Consider the following 15,651-nt stretch of genomic DNA (forward strand, 5'->3'; position numbering starts at 1 on the left):
CCCCGCCGTTATGTAAGGGCGGCGGGGGGCTGCGGGCGAGGCGGCGGCGGCGGCAGCGCTTTTCTCCGCAGGATTAACCCCTGGCTCTCCCTCCCCGTTCTTCTTCTGCGTCTTTCCCCGGGGGAGGGAGGGGAGAGCGGCGGGGAGCGGAGACGGGCCGCATCGCCTGCCGCCACCGGGGTGAGGGGAGTGGGGGGAGTGGATGCGCGGCCGCAACCTGTGAGGGGCAAGCTGAGGCGGCGGGGGGGATGTGTAACACGGACCCGTTTCCCGGCTCCCGGTGGCACCGGAGGGACCGGGGGGGACGGGGATGGTGGGGTACGATGCTGTCGAGCCCGGCTCTGCCTGCGGGCGTCTCCCGGAGGAGCCGGGGGGAGAGAGATCCACCTTGCGCACGCACCGGCCATTATCTGGAGGCGACCGGCGAAGCCTCAGCTGCTGCTTGGTGGTTTTAGTACCCCCCCCTCCCCTTTTTATGGCGATTGATGGGTAAAAACGATTTGTATTTTTTAAAAAAAATTCGTATTTTTCGAATGAAGAGGCTTTGTCTGCGAGAGCCGCCCCTATATGGCGTCCTCCATGACAACCAAGCGGCATCAGGTGCTGTGTTGGGGGGGGGGTTCTCGCGCTGTTTTCTCAACTGGCATCATTAAATGGCATGCTCTAGAAGGCTGGCAAGTGTTAGCAAGATAATGAAACAGGTTTGGGGGTGTTTTTTTCCTCTAGTGCTGTGAAAATTTTGGGGAAAAATGGAGAGATACCTATGCACTCTCATAGTCTCAGCCTTAAATTAGAATGGCTGTTTATCGAATGTATACAACCTATTTCTAAAATGTCGATGGCCATTTTTTTTTTTTTTAACCCTAGTGATGAGCAGCTTCTTTTTCAAAGTATGTTTTTTTATGGGCCCTATCCCGACTTAGACTCACCCCTCCCAAAACTGAAATAAAATGCTATTTTGGATGCTTTTGTACCTCTCTGGGTCACAGTCATATGCCTTTAAATAGTCCATCATTTGTAACTGCTGAAGTGTGTGTCCAGTATTAAATCATAGTACAGTGTAATGCTTAGACAGCGTGCCATGCAAGGATCAAATTGCAGATAAAGTTCACATAGGAATCTCCTGCGGTGCTTGCACTTGACCCTTGTAAATGTAAGAAAAGGTCTTTATAAATGGAAATATACATCCAGCAAGAAGTTGTTTCTGTGCCCAGTTTAAACTGTGGATTGACTGTGGTGAAAAAGAATGTATTTTTATTTAATTTTTATAGGAGATACATTCATTCCAGTTACTTTCTGTAGGCAGCTATATGATAGAATTTATTTTTACTTCTTGAGTTTCCTTGTGCTTAATTTGAAAAAAGAAAACAAACAAACAAGACAGCTCTTTTAAGGAGGCAGGAGGCAGGCAGGCAGGCAGTTATGTCAATTTATGTTGATTAGTGTATTCTGATTATAGGAAGAGGCAATTAATTGTACTTAATATATTTTCAGAATGCTTTAGAGACTAAACCATGCAATGTTTAAGCTTGATAACTTCCCCTCAGGAGATAAGCTAAGATGCAAATTAAAATAATATCAGATATTTTTCTTGCTGTGCATACTTTGATTATGTAAGTTGTGAGTGTGAGAATGTGACTGTATTCACATTCCTGTCCTTTTTATTTGTGCACGGATACAGCATGTTGCCTTTGCATAAATTAAATGATCTCTTTTCAGCAAGCAACAAATGGAGGTGTTTTTCTCCCTCTGAAATCCATTTTTGTGCTGTGTGTAACTGAAATTAAATGGAGGTATATAATTTTCATCCCTGGTGTTTCTCTGCCATACTGGCATGACTACTATGGGCATAAGTGCTTTTAGGTGCCTCTGCCAGTTAGTTGAAAAGAAATATTTTGCTTACTGTTTGTATTGCCATAGTGTCTGGCAGCTGTGATCAGGGACCTGCACTAACGTGGTAGGTGCAGTATGACCATGGAACAAAATATTATGATCCAAAACACAGAACGAGACACCGAGTGGTACAAAAAAGGGAATGCAGGTGTTGCTAAGGAGGAGTTGTTAGGGAGGATGCATTTGGTACATGTGTGTGCATTATCCAGCTGTGTGTTTTCTCTTTCTCGTGTGTTAGAGCAAAAGGAATTGTAGACTTTAATGTAAGACTCGCACACTTCTGTGAGGGAAGTTCTGGTATCAAAGGGTATTCTTGGGACTCATAAATAGAGGCTTGATTTTGGGAGAATTTATAAATGTATTTAACTTGACTAAATGCTGAAAGTTGAAATAAAATAATAAAAAAAAGCATAATCTACATCAATCCAATATGAAACATTTTATCTTCAAGCTGCTTAATTTTCACAGAATCAGGGAACTATAGGGGTTGGAGGGGACCTTCGGAGACCATCTGGTCCAGCTTCCCTGCCAAAGCAGGTTCACCCAGAGCAGGTTGCACAGGACTGCATCCAGGCGGGTTTTCAATGTCTCCAGAGAAGAAGAATACACAACCTCTCTGGGCAGCCTGTTCCAGGGGACTGGTACCCTCTAAGATGTTTCTCCTCATGTTGAGATGTAACTTCCTGTGTTCCAGCTTGTGTCCGTCACCCCTTGTCCTGCCACTGGGCACCACTGAGATGCATCCAGGCGGGTTTTCAATGTCTCCAGAGAAGAAGAATACACAACCTCTCTGGGCAGCCTGTTCCAGGGGACTGGTACCCTCTAAGATGTTTCTCCTCATGTTGAGATGTAACTTCCTGTGTTCCAGCTTGTGTCCGTCACCCCTTGTCCTGCCACTGGGCACCACTGAGAAGAGCCTGACCTCATCCTCTTGACACCTGCCCTGTAGATATTTATAAGCATTAATGAGATCCACTCTCAGTTTTCTCCAGGCTAAACAGACCCTGGTCTTTCAGCCTTTCCTCATAAGAGAGGTGCTCCATTCCCTTGATCATCTTGGTAGCCCTCCACTGGACTCTTTCTAGTAGTTCCCTGTCCTTCTTGAACTGAAGGGCCCAGAACTGGACTCCAGATGGAGTCACCAGGGCAGAGCCTCCCTCGACCTGCTGGCCACATTCTTTTTAATGCATCTCGGGGGGCTATTGGCCTTCTTGGCCACAAGGGCACATTGCTGGCTCATGGTCAACTTGTTGCCCACCAGGACTCCAAGGCCTCTCTCTGCAGAGCTGCTCTCCAGCAGGTCAGCCCCCAACCTGTACTGGTATTTGGGATTATTCCTTCCCAGGTGCAGGAGCCTACACTTGCCCTTGTTGAATACTTGGAAATAGTAGTGGAAGTAACTGTGTGTTGAGAGGATGTTATTGGTAAAATTCCCTAGATAATAGATACGGTCTTTAAGTGCAGAGGGCCTGTGCACGTGGTACAGGGCAAGTACTTGCAGCCTTCAGGGCTCTTTTTCTGACTTGGTGTTTACATGGAGCAGAGCAGACTGATGTTGTGCTGGTCATTTTTCTTGGCTCACAGTGGTATGTCCATCAAAACAGATGAGGAGTTTTTATCTGTTGTTAGTTACTATGTGGAGTGGGTGGGCAATTAAGATTCCCTCTTAGCAGAAGCAAACTGAACTGTGTTAGGACTCTAAGGCAGATATGGAGAAACGTAGGTTCTTTCTTACTCTTGCCTGTTGTCTTAAGGTTCCTCCTTCTTTTTCTTTTCCTCCTCATCTTTCCCTTGCCTTATATTGTCCTGAGTACCTTGTCCTGGGTAGAAGATGATAAGACAAAAATCAATCTGCAGTACAACTGTCTTAAATAATCTTAGGAAGTTAATTCCTGTCCAGTTTGGCTAATCTTAAGAATATATCTGTGTGTCAGTGTTCGAATACTGGAGCCTTCAGCAAAATGAGGACAGAGAAACTGAAAATAGTAATAATAATGAAGGACATAACAGTTTTTGCTTGAATGTCTGGGGGATGCAGTCTTAGTTCGAACAAGTTCTTAAATGCAGAGTTGAGGAATGGTGGTCTGTTGGATCAGCGCTAAGCAAATTCTTGCGATGGAAATGAAAATGCTCAGAGGCCTTGCTCATGCTTTAGTTGTTGATGACTCTGCTCATTTTTAAATTAAAAGAAAATCTGCATCTGCCTGTCTCAGCTGATTTCACTGTCAGAAGAACCAGTACTCAAGCAGTTCATCTTGCAGGAGCTTATAGATGTGAAAGAACTTATTGATGATTTAGTAAGGCAAGTATTCCCCTCCTATTTTGTTCTGGGCTGTAGGTAGTTGAAAAAAATCTGTACTTAAAAGTTAGTTTATTTTTTTGTATTCAGACAAAACTGAAGCAGCAGACTTTAAGAACATAAGCAATCTTTAGACAATCTAATCTGACTCATGCATTAGTTATTTTCAGTTAGTTCTCTGAGACCAATAATGTGCAGTTGATAAAAGTCTGTCTTTCGGAGATCCTTGACTACATGTATTTTCTGTATTAATTGGAGGGTGATGTGCAGTTGTCAGGATGTGAAGTATTTGCTGCTATTCTTGTAGCTTACGTTTAGTATTTTCAGTGGTTGATTTTTCTTTCCCTAAAGATGTCCTATTCCTAATTTCCATTGGTGTAGCCTGAATTTTTAGCTGTTGATGAGTTTTTTGATACCTTTGACAGTAAAGAGCCATTTAGTATATGATGCAGTTTCTCTACAAAGATATTTGGGTACCTCACTGAAGTGACTTCAATCAACTGACAAATTACATTGCTGCAATTCTTTAAGTCTCTTATGGTAAAGCATCTTGTCTCATGATTTTGTAGCTCTAATACAATCTCCAGGTCTTCTTTCAGAGGTGATGCTTTGTGACTATTAAATCTTACGGTGCTTTCAAAGCCTGTAAGTCTCTGTTAGCTTGGTTTTTCTTTGATCTAATTCTATCCCTGTCAATAGCATCAACTTGGTTCTCTCGGTATTTTTAACTATAGGTGGTACACAAAGCCCCCTGTCTTACTGGTGTTTGAAGTGATCACCTTGCTGTACAATCTCTAATTTTCTTCATGGAGGGAATCTTGATTACTCATGGCTTCTGCAGAGGTATTTTGAATGGATGCTATGGAAGTTCAAAGTAGTAGTCTGCTCTGGATGGGGATGGTGGGAGGGGGACCATGTATACTGTATGAAGAAATGAAGCTAAGAAAACTCTTCAATGGTAATGTTACGAGTTGGGGAATCTATACTTAACTAATTCTGAGGTGATGATAGGCTCAGGGAGCTTTAAATCAGTTGTATGACTAACTCCTGTGGAGAGCAGCTATTGTCTTAGTCTTCTGGGATCTGTGATTCCCAAGTCCTTTTTTGATATGCCATGAAAAAATACCTCATCTGAACAGTTGAGGCTCCTTTTTTGTTGTGCTTTAATCAGTGTGAATATCTTTTTCTTCCTTTTCAAAAAGTTCCCTTCCTTCTGTGAAGGCTGTTCTAGACACTGGCTTGTGTGTGGAATTGCAGAATGGTTGTATCCAGGTCATTTCTTCATCACCCCATGATAGGGTAGCAGCCCAGCAGAGCCCAGGATGAATACTTAGTAAGCGGAATCCTCTAATGGGATAGTCACATAATTAAAAAAAAAATGCATGATAGGAATTCACCAGTATATAAATGGGTGGTGGATGCCTGTGTTTGTGCTTTTGCCTTCATAGTTGAAACCTTGTGTAAGTTAAACAGTGGTATTACAGTATATTGTAGAGTTCCTTAAGAGTTATTTAGTTAGATAAAGAGTTTTTGCGTAGTTTTAAGTGTTGTCAGGTGAACGTGTGTCTTTTAAGAGAAACATTTAATAGAAGTATCGCTGATAGAGGTATATGGGTGTTTCATTTATACATATGTAAAGAGGTGATATTTTATGAAGTGCTTCTTTGGAGTGAAGGAATGTTGGTTACCAAGAATGAAACTTGTAGGTGGATAGCGGCAGTTTTTAGAAATAGAATAGTAACAGCCATTTTTCCAGCAGTCAGAATGATCTCTGTGCTTGATAATGTGTTTCCTGAGGTTGCTCCTTTAATGGCATATACCAGTCTGAAATACTATTTTGCTAAAGAGGTACAGTGGACGACTTTTTTGTTACTCTGTGTGTGTCCTACTGAAGATCTTGGTGCAGCTGCATGACCCAGCCAGCCTTGCCCTTGTGCACAGAGAACTTGAGGTTCAGCCATGCAGTTTCTCATCAAGCCTATGAAATGATTTAATTATCTTTAAGGAAAGGTGGGTTTAAATGTCGCTAGAGTTATGTTAGCTTTGCTTGGTCTGCAGTGTTCTCTGCTCTTTTTCCTCCTTCTTTCTGTTCAGTTTTGGGCCCCTTCCTGCAAAAAAGACATTGAGGGGCTGCAGCAGAGAAGGGCAACGAAGCTGGTGAGGGGTCTGGAGAGTAAGTCTTGTGAGGAGAGGCTGAGGGAGCTGGGGGCATTCAGCCTGGAGAAAAGGAGGCTGAGGGGAGACCTTCTTGCTCTCTCCAACTCCCTGAAAGGAGGGTGTAGCCAGGGGGGGTCGGTCTCTTCTCCCAAGGAACAGGCCATGGGACAAGAGGAAATGGCCTCAAGTTGTACCAGGAGAGGTTAAGGATGGATATTAGGAAAAATGTTTCCACGGAAAGGGTTCTTAAGCCTTGGACTGGGCTGCCCAGGGAAGGGGTTGAGGCATCATCCCTGGAGGGACTTAAAAGCCAGGTTGACATAGTGCTTAGAGGCATGGTTTAGTGATGGTTTTTATCAGAGTTAGGTTGATGCTTGGACTAGATGATCTCAAAGGTCCCTTCCAACCCAGAGAATTCTATGGTTCTGTTATGTGCTAGGGAAAATGGATGGCTCTGATTCACTTGTATGTACTAGGGAAAATGGATGGCTCTGATTCACTTGAGCATCACGTGTGGAGAGATATGCCCAGAGCAGAACTCAAAAGAGAAATGCTTAACTCTGGTTCCTACTGGTAGCTGTGAAGGCAGCTTAAGGAAAGCTTTAAGAGCATTGTCTAAAGCGTTGCATTTTATTAGGAGGATGTTGCATTTCTCCAGCTGTTTATCCCTTCCCTCAGCTTGAATGTTTATGCGAAAATGTGGGAAAAAGATTCCATCTGCTGTACTTTGTCTCTGCTATTTTTATTTGGCATAAATAATTACAGACAGAAAATAAATGAGTATTCCCTCTAACTGCAATTCTGTAACATTTTTAAATCATGAGGACGATAGATCGAGTCCTAAAATAAAACAGATGCAGTCAGACAAACTCAAATGCCTTGCACAGTTTGATAATTAATCCAATTCACTCATAAAAATAGCACCTCTCATGCTCATTGAAAAGTTGCTTTCTTTTTTTTGCTTGGGCTGGCTGGAAGATCTTAGAAAATTTTGGATGGCAACTACTTGTAGCCACCAACACTGCAGAAACAGAGTCTGATAAAAATTACATATTAAACACTTGCATGCTTACTAATGCTTGATGTGCAGGAAGGATTAACAGGAGAATGGAAGACAAAACCAGGTTACAATTACCATAAAACAACTGAGGTGTGTGCCTGTGGGCAGAATTTTTTGCAGTATACCTGTTTTCTACCTTTCAGGTTTAAGACCATCTGAAAAATATCTTGAAGAAGGCTGGTAGTTTGACTAGGCTGAGGAGCCGAGAATGTAGGTGTGGGGAGGCTGAGGCTGAAGCATTTGTAAGAGAATGGTGCAGAAAGAGGAAGCTTATTCTGAGGTTAAAACAGAAGTAAAATTGTTAATGTTAAAAATATGTGGTTCTTCAAATCTTTATGCAATACCAGACTTATCTCAGCTTGCTGGCTGTGGTAACTGCATTGCGAGGGGTCTACCATCTCTCTCCTTTCCCCCTGCTCTATTTTTAGTTTTCAATAAAACCAGTAGATTCCTAGCTACTGTTTTCTTGAGCATTCATTCAAATGTCTGATGTGATCACATACATGAGAGATGCTATCTGACTGCATACAGCATCCTATTTTTCTTGGCCAACTAAAGAGATGTATAGATGCTTTTGAGATGAATCTGTTGTGTTTTCTACCCTTTGGAACGTGAGGATGCAAGGAAGATTAGCTGGATGAAATTTGCCCATGAGCTAGGGAATTTTTTGGTCTGAATACCCATTACAAAGTGTTGGAAAGCCTGCACAGTTAGCTTAAGTAGTAGCAAAAATGGAATAGAAAGCTTGTAAGATTTTTAAACTTTATTATTTTTAACCTGCTGGTAGCATTTTGCAGATAGTAGAACAGTATCTTTGCTTATAAGTCTAGGGTTTGGGCTGTGGATTACCTGCTTGCCCTTCTCACTTAACAAATCATGGAGATGAAACGCTCAAGGGAATTGCTGGGGAGCAAAGAGGTTGCAGAAATACTGTCTGGGCAATCAACTTCTATCTTGGTGGATGTTTAGGGTACAGTTATGGTGCCATCTCCACTCTACCTTGTGGCCAAAGCTCTATGGTGTGACTGTAAAGCAGAATCTTGGACTTTGCGTAAAAACAACAGCAAAAAGACCTGCAGAAGAGAACTAAGCAATCAACTTCTATCTTGGTGGATGTTTAGGGTACAGTTATGGTGCCATCTCCACTCTACCTTGTGGCCAAAGCTCTATGGTGTGACTGTAAAGCAGAATCTTGGACTTTGCGTAAAAACAACAGCAAAAAGACAATGTGCTGTAATTTTAGTCCTTTTTTCAATCTGTAGATTTTTGGTGTGTAGTTGCTGGAGCACATGGTAGAAGGGGTTAAGAACTTGAGGACAGATCAGGGCTATTGAAAAATTGAAAACTTGAGCAGAGATTCCATTTTAGGGCTGTTTTATCCAAGTTACTTCTCTTTGGGCTCAAGATGAAGAATTTGCACTGCAGATGCTGGATTTTAGCTCGAGGATGACCCTGATGCTCAGTGTAAACATAACTTTGGGGACTTGTGGAGTTAAGTTGCAAGTTACAATGCAACTAGGAAGGACATGGACCTGTTGGAATGGGTCCAGCGGAAAGCCACAAAATGCTCAGAGGGCTGGAGCACCTCTCCTCTTGAGGACAGATCAGGGCTATTGAAAAATTGAAAACTTGAGCAGAGATTCCATTTTAGGGCTGTTTTATCCAAGTTACTTCTCTTTGGGCTCAAGATGAGGAATTTGCACTGCAGATGCTGGATTTTAGCTCGAGGATGACCCTGATGCTCAGTGTAAACATAACTTTGGGGACTTGTGGAGTTAAGTTGCAAGTTACAATGCAACTAGGAAGGACATGGACCTGTTGGAATGGGTCCAGCGGAAAGCCACAAAATGCTCAGAGGGCTGGAGCACCTCTCCTATGAAGACAGGCTGAGAGAGTTGGGGATGTTCAGCTTGGAGAAAAGAAGGCCCCAGGGAGACCTTTTAGTGGCCTTCCAGTACCTGAAGGGGCTACAGGAGAGATGGGGAGGGACTCTTTGTCAGGGATTGGAGTGACAGGACAAGGGGTAATGGTTTTAAACTGGAAGAGAGTATATTTAGATTAGATACTAGGAAGAAATTATTTGCTGTGAGGGTGGTGAGACACTGGAACAGGTTGCCCAGAGAAGCTGTGGCTGCCCCATCCCTGGAGGGGTTCAAGGCCGGGCTGGATGGGGCTTGGAGCAACCTGGTCTAGTGGGGGTTGGAACTCAATGATTTTTAAGGTCCCTTCCAACTCTAACCATTGTATGATTCTATGATTCTAGGTGTTGTGTGTGAGAAATAAGGTTGGCACATGCACAGGACTGTTGACCTCATTTTAGCCAATTTTTGGTTGGTAGATATTCTAAAGAACAAACGGTTTTACAATAGCTGCCCTTTCTATTAACTGGATTGTATCTGAGACAGGAATAAGTGTTTACTGTAGTAGTCTTTTGTGCTGTCTTAGACAAATATGCTCTTAGTCATTTCCGTGGCAGTTAATGCTGCAAGAAGACTTCCATTAAAAACTGGTTTTGTGATACCTGCTGCAAATGAAAGCAACTCCACTTATATTGAGAGAGGATATTCAGAGCATGCTAGGGGCAAGCTAGACAGAATAGATGACAAAGTATATGGTGTAGCCCAAAAAGGCATTCACACCTTTGATAGTTTCCTGTTGATCTTTTTTTTTTTTAAAAAAAAAACATTTTTTTTCCAAAAAGCTAGGCATTCACGCCTTTGATAGTTTCCTGTTGATTTTTTTTTTAAAAGCTTTTTTTTTTGGTGTGGAGATCATAAACTGGGTTAATACATTTACAGCTAGTGAGACTATATTTATATTTCCTCCATAGAGTCAGGGATTTTCATAACACTTCAGAGCACTCCACACAACCATGTACCAGCTCTACGTGGCCTAATAATTAAAGCAGTGTAGAGTATGGATCCCAGGGTCCTCATTATGTTCTGAACTGCGGCAGCAGAACAGTTGTGTTTCTTCATCCCTCTGCTTTGGTTTCCCTGTTGGTGATATTGCAGCGATACTAACTTCTCTTCCCAACACTAACCTGTCTGCAGCTCCTGGCAGATCAGCCATACGTTAGTTCTCAGGGCAGGGAAGGTGCCACAGGGAATTCTACTCAGGGAGGAATATTCTGTAGAGTTGCAGAAGTTGCTGAAATTGTTGGTGAAAATACTCCGTGTTTTATTAAGTCTTCAGGTCTTCCTTGATGGTTTCGAGAGATGGATTGCTTGTAACAGCAATTTCCCTAAATCTAAGTCAAAGCCATACCAGAATTCCTGCAGTATGCTGACACCTGGAGCAGATGTGGATAAGTGAAAGAGTGTAAATTGATATAAAAACTTTGAGAAGAGCTGACAGCTGGCCAGTACTGAGGGTTTGGGCTTATTTAGACGTACCTGCTATCTGTGCATTGGCATTCACAGGAACAGTATCTACTTGTCCCCTCATTTTTGGGAGAATCCAGATTGATATGTGACTTTATCTAGGTTATATTTACATGTACCTGCTATCTGTGCACTGGCAATTGGCATTCACAGGAGCACTATCTGCTTGTCCCCTCATTTTTGAGAGAATCCAGATTGATATGTGACTTTATCTAGGTTAGTTCTCTCTCTGTCTGTCTGCAGATGAGTATGTATTGTAGTCTCTCTGGCTGAAAGGAAGTTTGATGATACGAGAGAACTTTTTCTAATGGATTAGGCATGGGCTAAGAACACAGATCTGCATTTTCAGTCTATTTTAGCATGAGTTAGCCATGACCTCAGTCAGTTTGATCCCTAGCTTAGTCTCTGTATAGATATCTCTATGTACTGTATAATTTACCTATTGTAGAGTGAGAGAAGGGACAAGAACTGTTGTTTCATGATACTAAAGGAGTATTTCGTGACACAGACTGTAGCAGTTCATAACACAACACCTGGTTGGCTAAATATTCTGTGGGTTTCTGGAACTCTGGGTTGTTTTTTTTTTTGCAGACAGTTGTTCTTTCACGAAGCCTTCTGAACTCTAGCATCTGCTTATACCTCTTTCTTAACATCTTAGATGGGTTGCTTTTGGTGATGTGGACCTGCTAGGTTGGAGCCAGCAGTATTTTGAGAGGATGTGACTGGTGGCTCGTCCCTCCTTCCTTCCCTCTGCTGGCTCTGGAAACGTAGTATTATCTAACTGTGGGCGTTAGACTTTTTGGATGGTGATGAAAGGCGTGTCTTTGCTTAGCTCTGATTGTTGTAGTTGGCATCTACACAGCTGATGCTTTTGAACAGGGGCTTAATTTTGTTTCGCCAAATTTTAGCATTGGTATTTCAGAGTTTCTTTTGTCACTTCCACCTATCACCCTGTTGTGGCATCTCCTCAAATTACTGCTAGTCTTTACTTCTAGCAGAAGCTAGCAAGCACCTTCTGACGCCTTTGTCCGGGGACAAAATGAATGAGGAAGACTGAAAACTGTATTTGATCTTGAACTTTTGGCAAACAGGTTATTCTCTATATCCCTTTCTTCAGGATGGCATGATCTCCTTCCTTGTCTCTAATCACTAAAAAAAGTTAAAGGAACCGACCCCATTAAAAATCTGATTTCATATTCTGTGTTGTGCAATTCTTTGCTTTCTAATATAGTATATTAATGAATATATTTCTCTGCAGAGTGTGTTGTCATTAGTGTTATGAAACAAAATTTTAAGTTGAGGCTAGGTCAGTGTTTTCATAAACCAGGTAGCTTCTTTTTAGTAAATTTCATGCGATTAGGTGGGATTTTAACAAGTAAACTGTAATTATATTGTTTTTCTTGGTGAACCATGCATGCCAATTTTTGGCAACCTCAACAGAGCCCAAGTTTTAATCAATCCTTGACCTGCTTTAGATGGTGAGGATTTCTTTCAATTAGGTCTGCTTTGCATACCAGATTTCAACATTCAAAACTGAAGCCTTTTCTATAGAGCGTCTCCCGTTCCCCCCCGACCCAGAACAACTCAAAACACCCCAATACAAAGTTAATTTATTGATGTCAGAGAACTAAGTCAAAAAGTGAACTCTTTCTCAAGGCTAAATACGGTCCTTTACGCATTTTTCCTGTACCAAGTTTATAAATTTTTAATTTATTAGCAACTGAAAGTAAATAAAAAAATATTTAATAGATACAGCTATCATATTGAAGACAGTGTAAGACACTAGTATGAATGAAAAAATAATGTGATAATTTTAAAAATCACACCATTCAGAAAATCAGAAGCCTTTCAAGTGTGGGATTCAGCTCATGATTTGAAATCACTAATAGCTTTTAAAAACACATTTCCGCTGTGCTGTGCGAAGTTGAGTTATGGTTATGAGTGACATGGGATTAGGCGCAGTTGGCCAGCAAGGAACTGGCACTGGCAAAGGAAAGATTTTTATCAGGAGATACGTAGAAATGTAGGCATGTAGTTATTATTTTTTTTCCTAACTTCAGATGAGACAGAGTGGCACAGAGGTTTTCTTGCTTATAGCTTGTGAACTGTGCAATTTTGTTATGTCTTTCGAGGATATTCGCTCCGAGTATAACTTCTTGACAGAATTGCTAAGAGCAAGAGGGGGGCTATCCCCAAAAATCTCTTGGGATGTTTATTTGGCAGAAGATAAAATTGCAAAATGCTATCAGCTGTACACACTTTACTATAGCAGATCTCCGTCTTCTTGTGTCCTGTTACAGAGGTAACTGCTTATGGAGGTAACTTCAGGTTTTACTGTCCTATACAGACTTTGCTTTTCACTGATGCCTTCTGTCTGTCTGTCACCAGTTAGTTTGGAAAATTTCTGGTTCTATTTTCCAGCTCCAGTGGATTTGAAGTGGTGAAATCTTGAAAGAGACTTCTACTTGTGGAAGTCAAACTTCCTCCAAGACAGAATCGTGATCTGATTTTTAATGTAATTCTCTTTTGTACAGATTGTGTCAGCAGTGTTTTGTTTTCTTCTTATGTTCTCTCACCACCGTTTCGGTAGCAAAAGAACGTGTGTAGCCTGATGAGTCAATTTAAACTAATCTAGACACTATTTTGGTGAAAATATATGCATCTGTAATACTTGTAGTAGCTTACTATTTACTGTGGGTCTTACTGGTTTGGAGTTTCAGTTGGGAGACTTTCAGAAAAGTTTATTGAGGTAAAATTGCTGTTCTTTGGGGAGCGGGCAGGGGGCAAAGGAAATACAAATGGGAATTGGTTACATTTTAATCGTTTTAATTAACTGTTCATTTTCAAACTCTTCCCCCCTTTATCCTTATATAAAAAAAACCAATAAGTTCTTTATCATGGATTTCATAGATGCACATATAACTCTCAGGCTACAGTTAGTAATTCCTGTCGTATTAATTTTAATTTAGCATTTTGGCTTGTTGGCCAAAACTTGTGCTGACAGCGTAAACGAAATGGAAGGATCCCCAAGCTTAAGACACAGCAATGTTTTTAAGCATTTACTTGAATGTTTTTAAAAATAGACAGGAGTGCTGTGGAGTGCTGTGCAGAATTTGCTCAAGTGTAAAAGACAAAGGTCTTTTAGTCTATTCTTTATTAAAAGGTTGTTTCTGATCGTGAAGCTTAACAGTAACTGCTGCGTAGCAGGTAGTTAGGGTTAGTTCTGTTGCAGCCTTGGTTGTTAAAGTGACAAAAGTTAAGCAATATTAGAAGAGGAAGAATTTTAGAATGGTTTCCATTGCTGGGGGGTTTGTAGTGAAGTACAGCACATAAGCCAAAAGAACTTTCTACCTGCAGCAGAAATAAAACTTTCCTTACCTGGAAATACATAGCAATCTTTGCACGTGTTAGTCATGTACCACCTACAGTTGTGACTTTAGAAGAATGGTCAAGGTAAGTATTCGCCCTTATCCACTACTTGCCAAAATTCTGATACCCGAAGCACCTCTTTATGGGTTAAAATTTGTAGCAGGACCAGAGATGTGGGTCTGGGCAACAGCTGCATGTGGCTGTTGGGACAGGCCCATGGGGCACCTATCCTGAGGATTTTTACTTCTGCGAAGGCAAGAGTGGATGGGCAGAAGGCAAAGGCTTCTGGGTGTGATTCTGGCATGTCAGGGCTTTCTTCTTTATGAAGACACCTGAAAATAATGTTCTGTTGCTCACTTTAGGGTTTCTTTTAAAAGGCAAACCCATCCTCCGTGAACATAAGGTAATCTGAATGTTATTCTTTGTAATAATGACCTCCCTTCTCGGTGCTCCTGCATCGTGGATGTGTTCATTCCAAATGAATTCCCCAGCTACAGTTCTTAGGGCATGAAGTTGAGAAATGAATGGTTTTGTTAACAAGAGAAACTTGTCTAAGCATTTCTGAGGCTTCCTTACTTGTTAGTCCTTGCATTATATAACATAAGAATTATAACATTAATATTTCTGCTGCACTTCCAAAATATTTCATTTTTCAATAAAAATAATTTAAAAGCCACAGTCCAGAAAATAAAGGTTTGCTTATTTTTCCTTCAGAAAAAAAAAAGTAGGTAGAAATGCTTACAGTGTAAAGGGTGTACTCTTATTCAAATCAGTAAAGTGACTGTAGTGATTACCATTTAAAAAAAAAAGAAAAGAAACAAGCTGTGAGTGTTCTCTTGTTGGCTGATGTAATGATGGTGAAATTAGGTTTGTGCCCTATTTTGGAATGTTCTTTCCCTGCCCTTTTTTTTTTTTTAATGTGCTGTAATTTTTTTTTCCTAGATGGGCAGAGAGTTACATATTTGTGTGTATAGACTGTTGTTTGATGGTGAAGATCACTGAGTTCTTGCTAAATTTATAGACCACTTATTCTTCATATGTTGTGACATGGACTGTAACCTGTAGCTTAACAAAAAATTAACTAGTGCAAATTAATGTAATGAGTTTACCCTCCTCTTCTTTGTAGCACAATGGCTGACAATAAAGTGAAATCAACCAAACCTGTGAATAAGACTCCTCCAAAGTCTCCTTCAGATCCAACAAAGGACCGAGCAGCAAAACGATTATCCTATGATTCAAACAGCTCCCACGAGGGGGCTATGGCAGGAGAATTGAGTGCTCTGGAAGAGGCCTTTAGAAAATTTGCCATCCATGGTGATACAAGAGCCACAGGAAAAGAAATGCATGGGAAGAACTGGTCAAAGCTATGTAAGGACTGTCATGTGATAGATGGGAAGAACGTGACAGTTACAGATGTTGACATTGTCTTCAGTAAAATCAAGTAAGTTCCTTTCTGCCATCAGTTCCTTGTCTCCCCTCTGTGTTTTGTA

The 15,651-nt window shown here is 41.3% G+C and overlaps 1 protein-coding gene across 1 annotated transcript in view; it reads left to right on the forward strand.

The window, feature by feature from the left end:
• The window catches only part of TPPP (tubulin polymerization promoting protein), a 79,092-nt gene that overhangs the window by 864 nt on the left and 62,577 nt on the right, over positions 1 to 15,651 (forward strand). Inside the window, exon 2 of the mRNA XM_014951990.1 lies at positions 15,288 to 15,602. Coding sequence (XP_014807476.1) covers positions 15,292 to 15,602 — 311 coding nt within the window. The 5' untranslated portion in view covers positions 15,288 to 15,291. The remainder of the gene's footprint in view (positions 1 to 15,287; positions 15,603 to 15,651) is intronic.

Source organism: Calidris pugnax, unplaced genomic scaffold, assembly GCF_001431845.1.
Source record: "Calidris pugnax isolate Ruff unplaced genomic scaffold, ASM143184v1 scaffold224, whole genome shotgun sequence".
Lineage (NCBI taxonomy): Eukaryota > Metazoa > Chordata > Aves > Charadriiformes > Scolopacidae > Calidris > Calidris pugnax.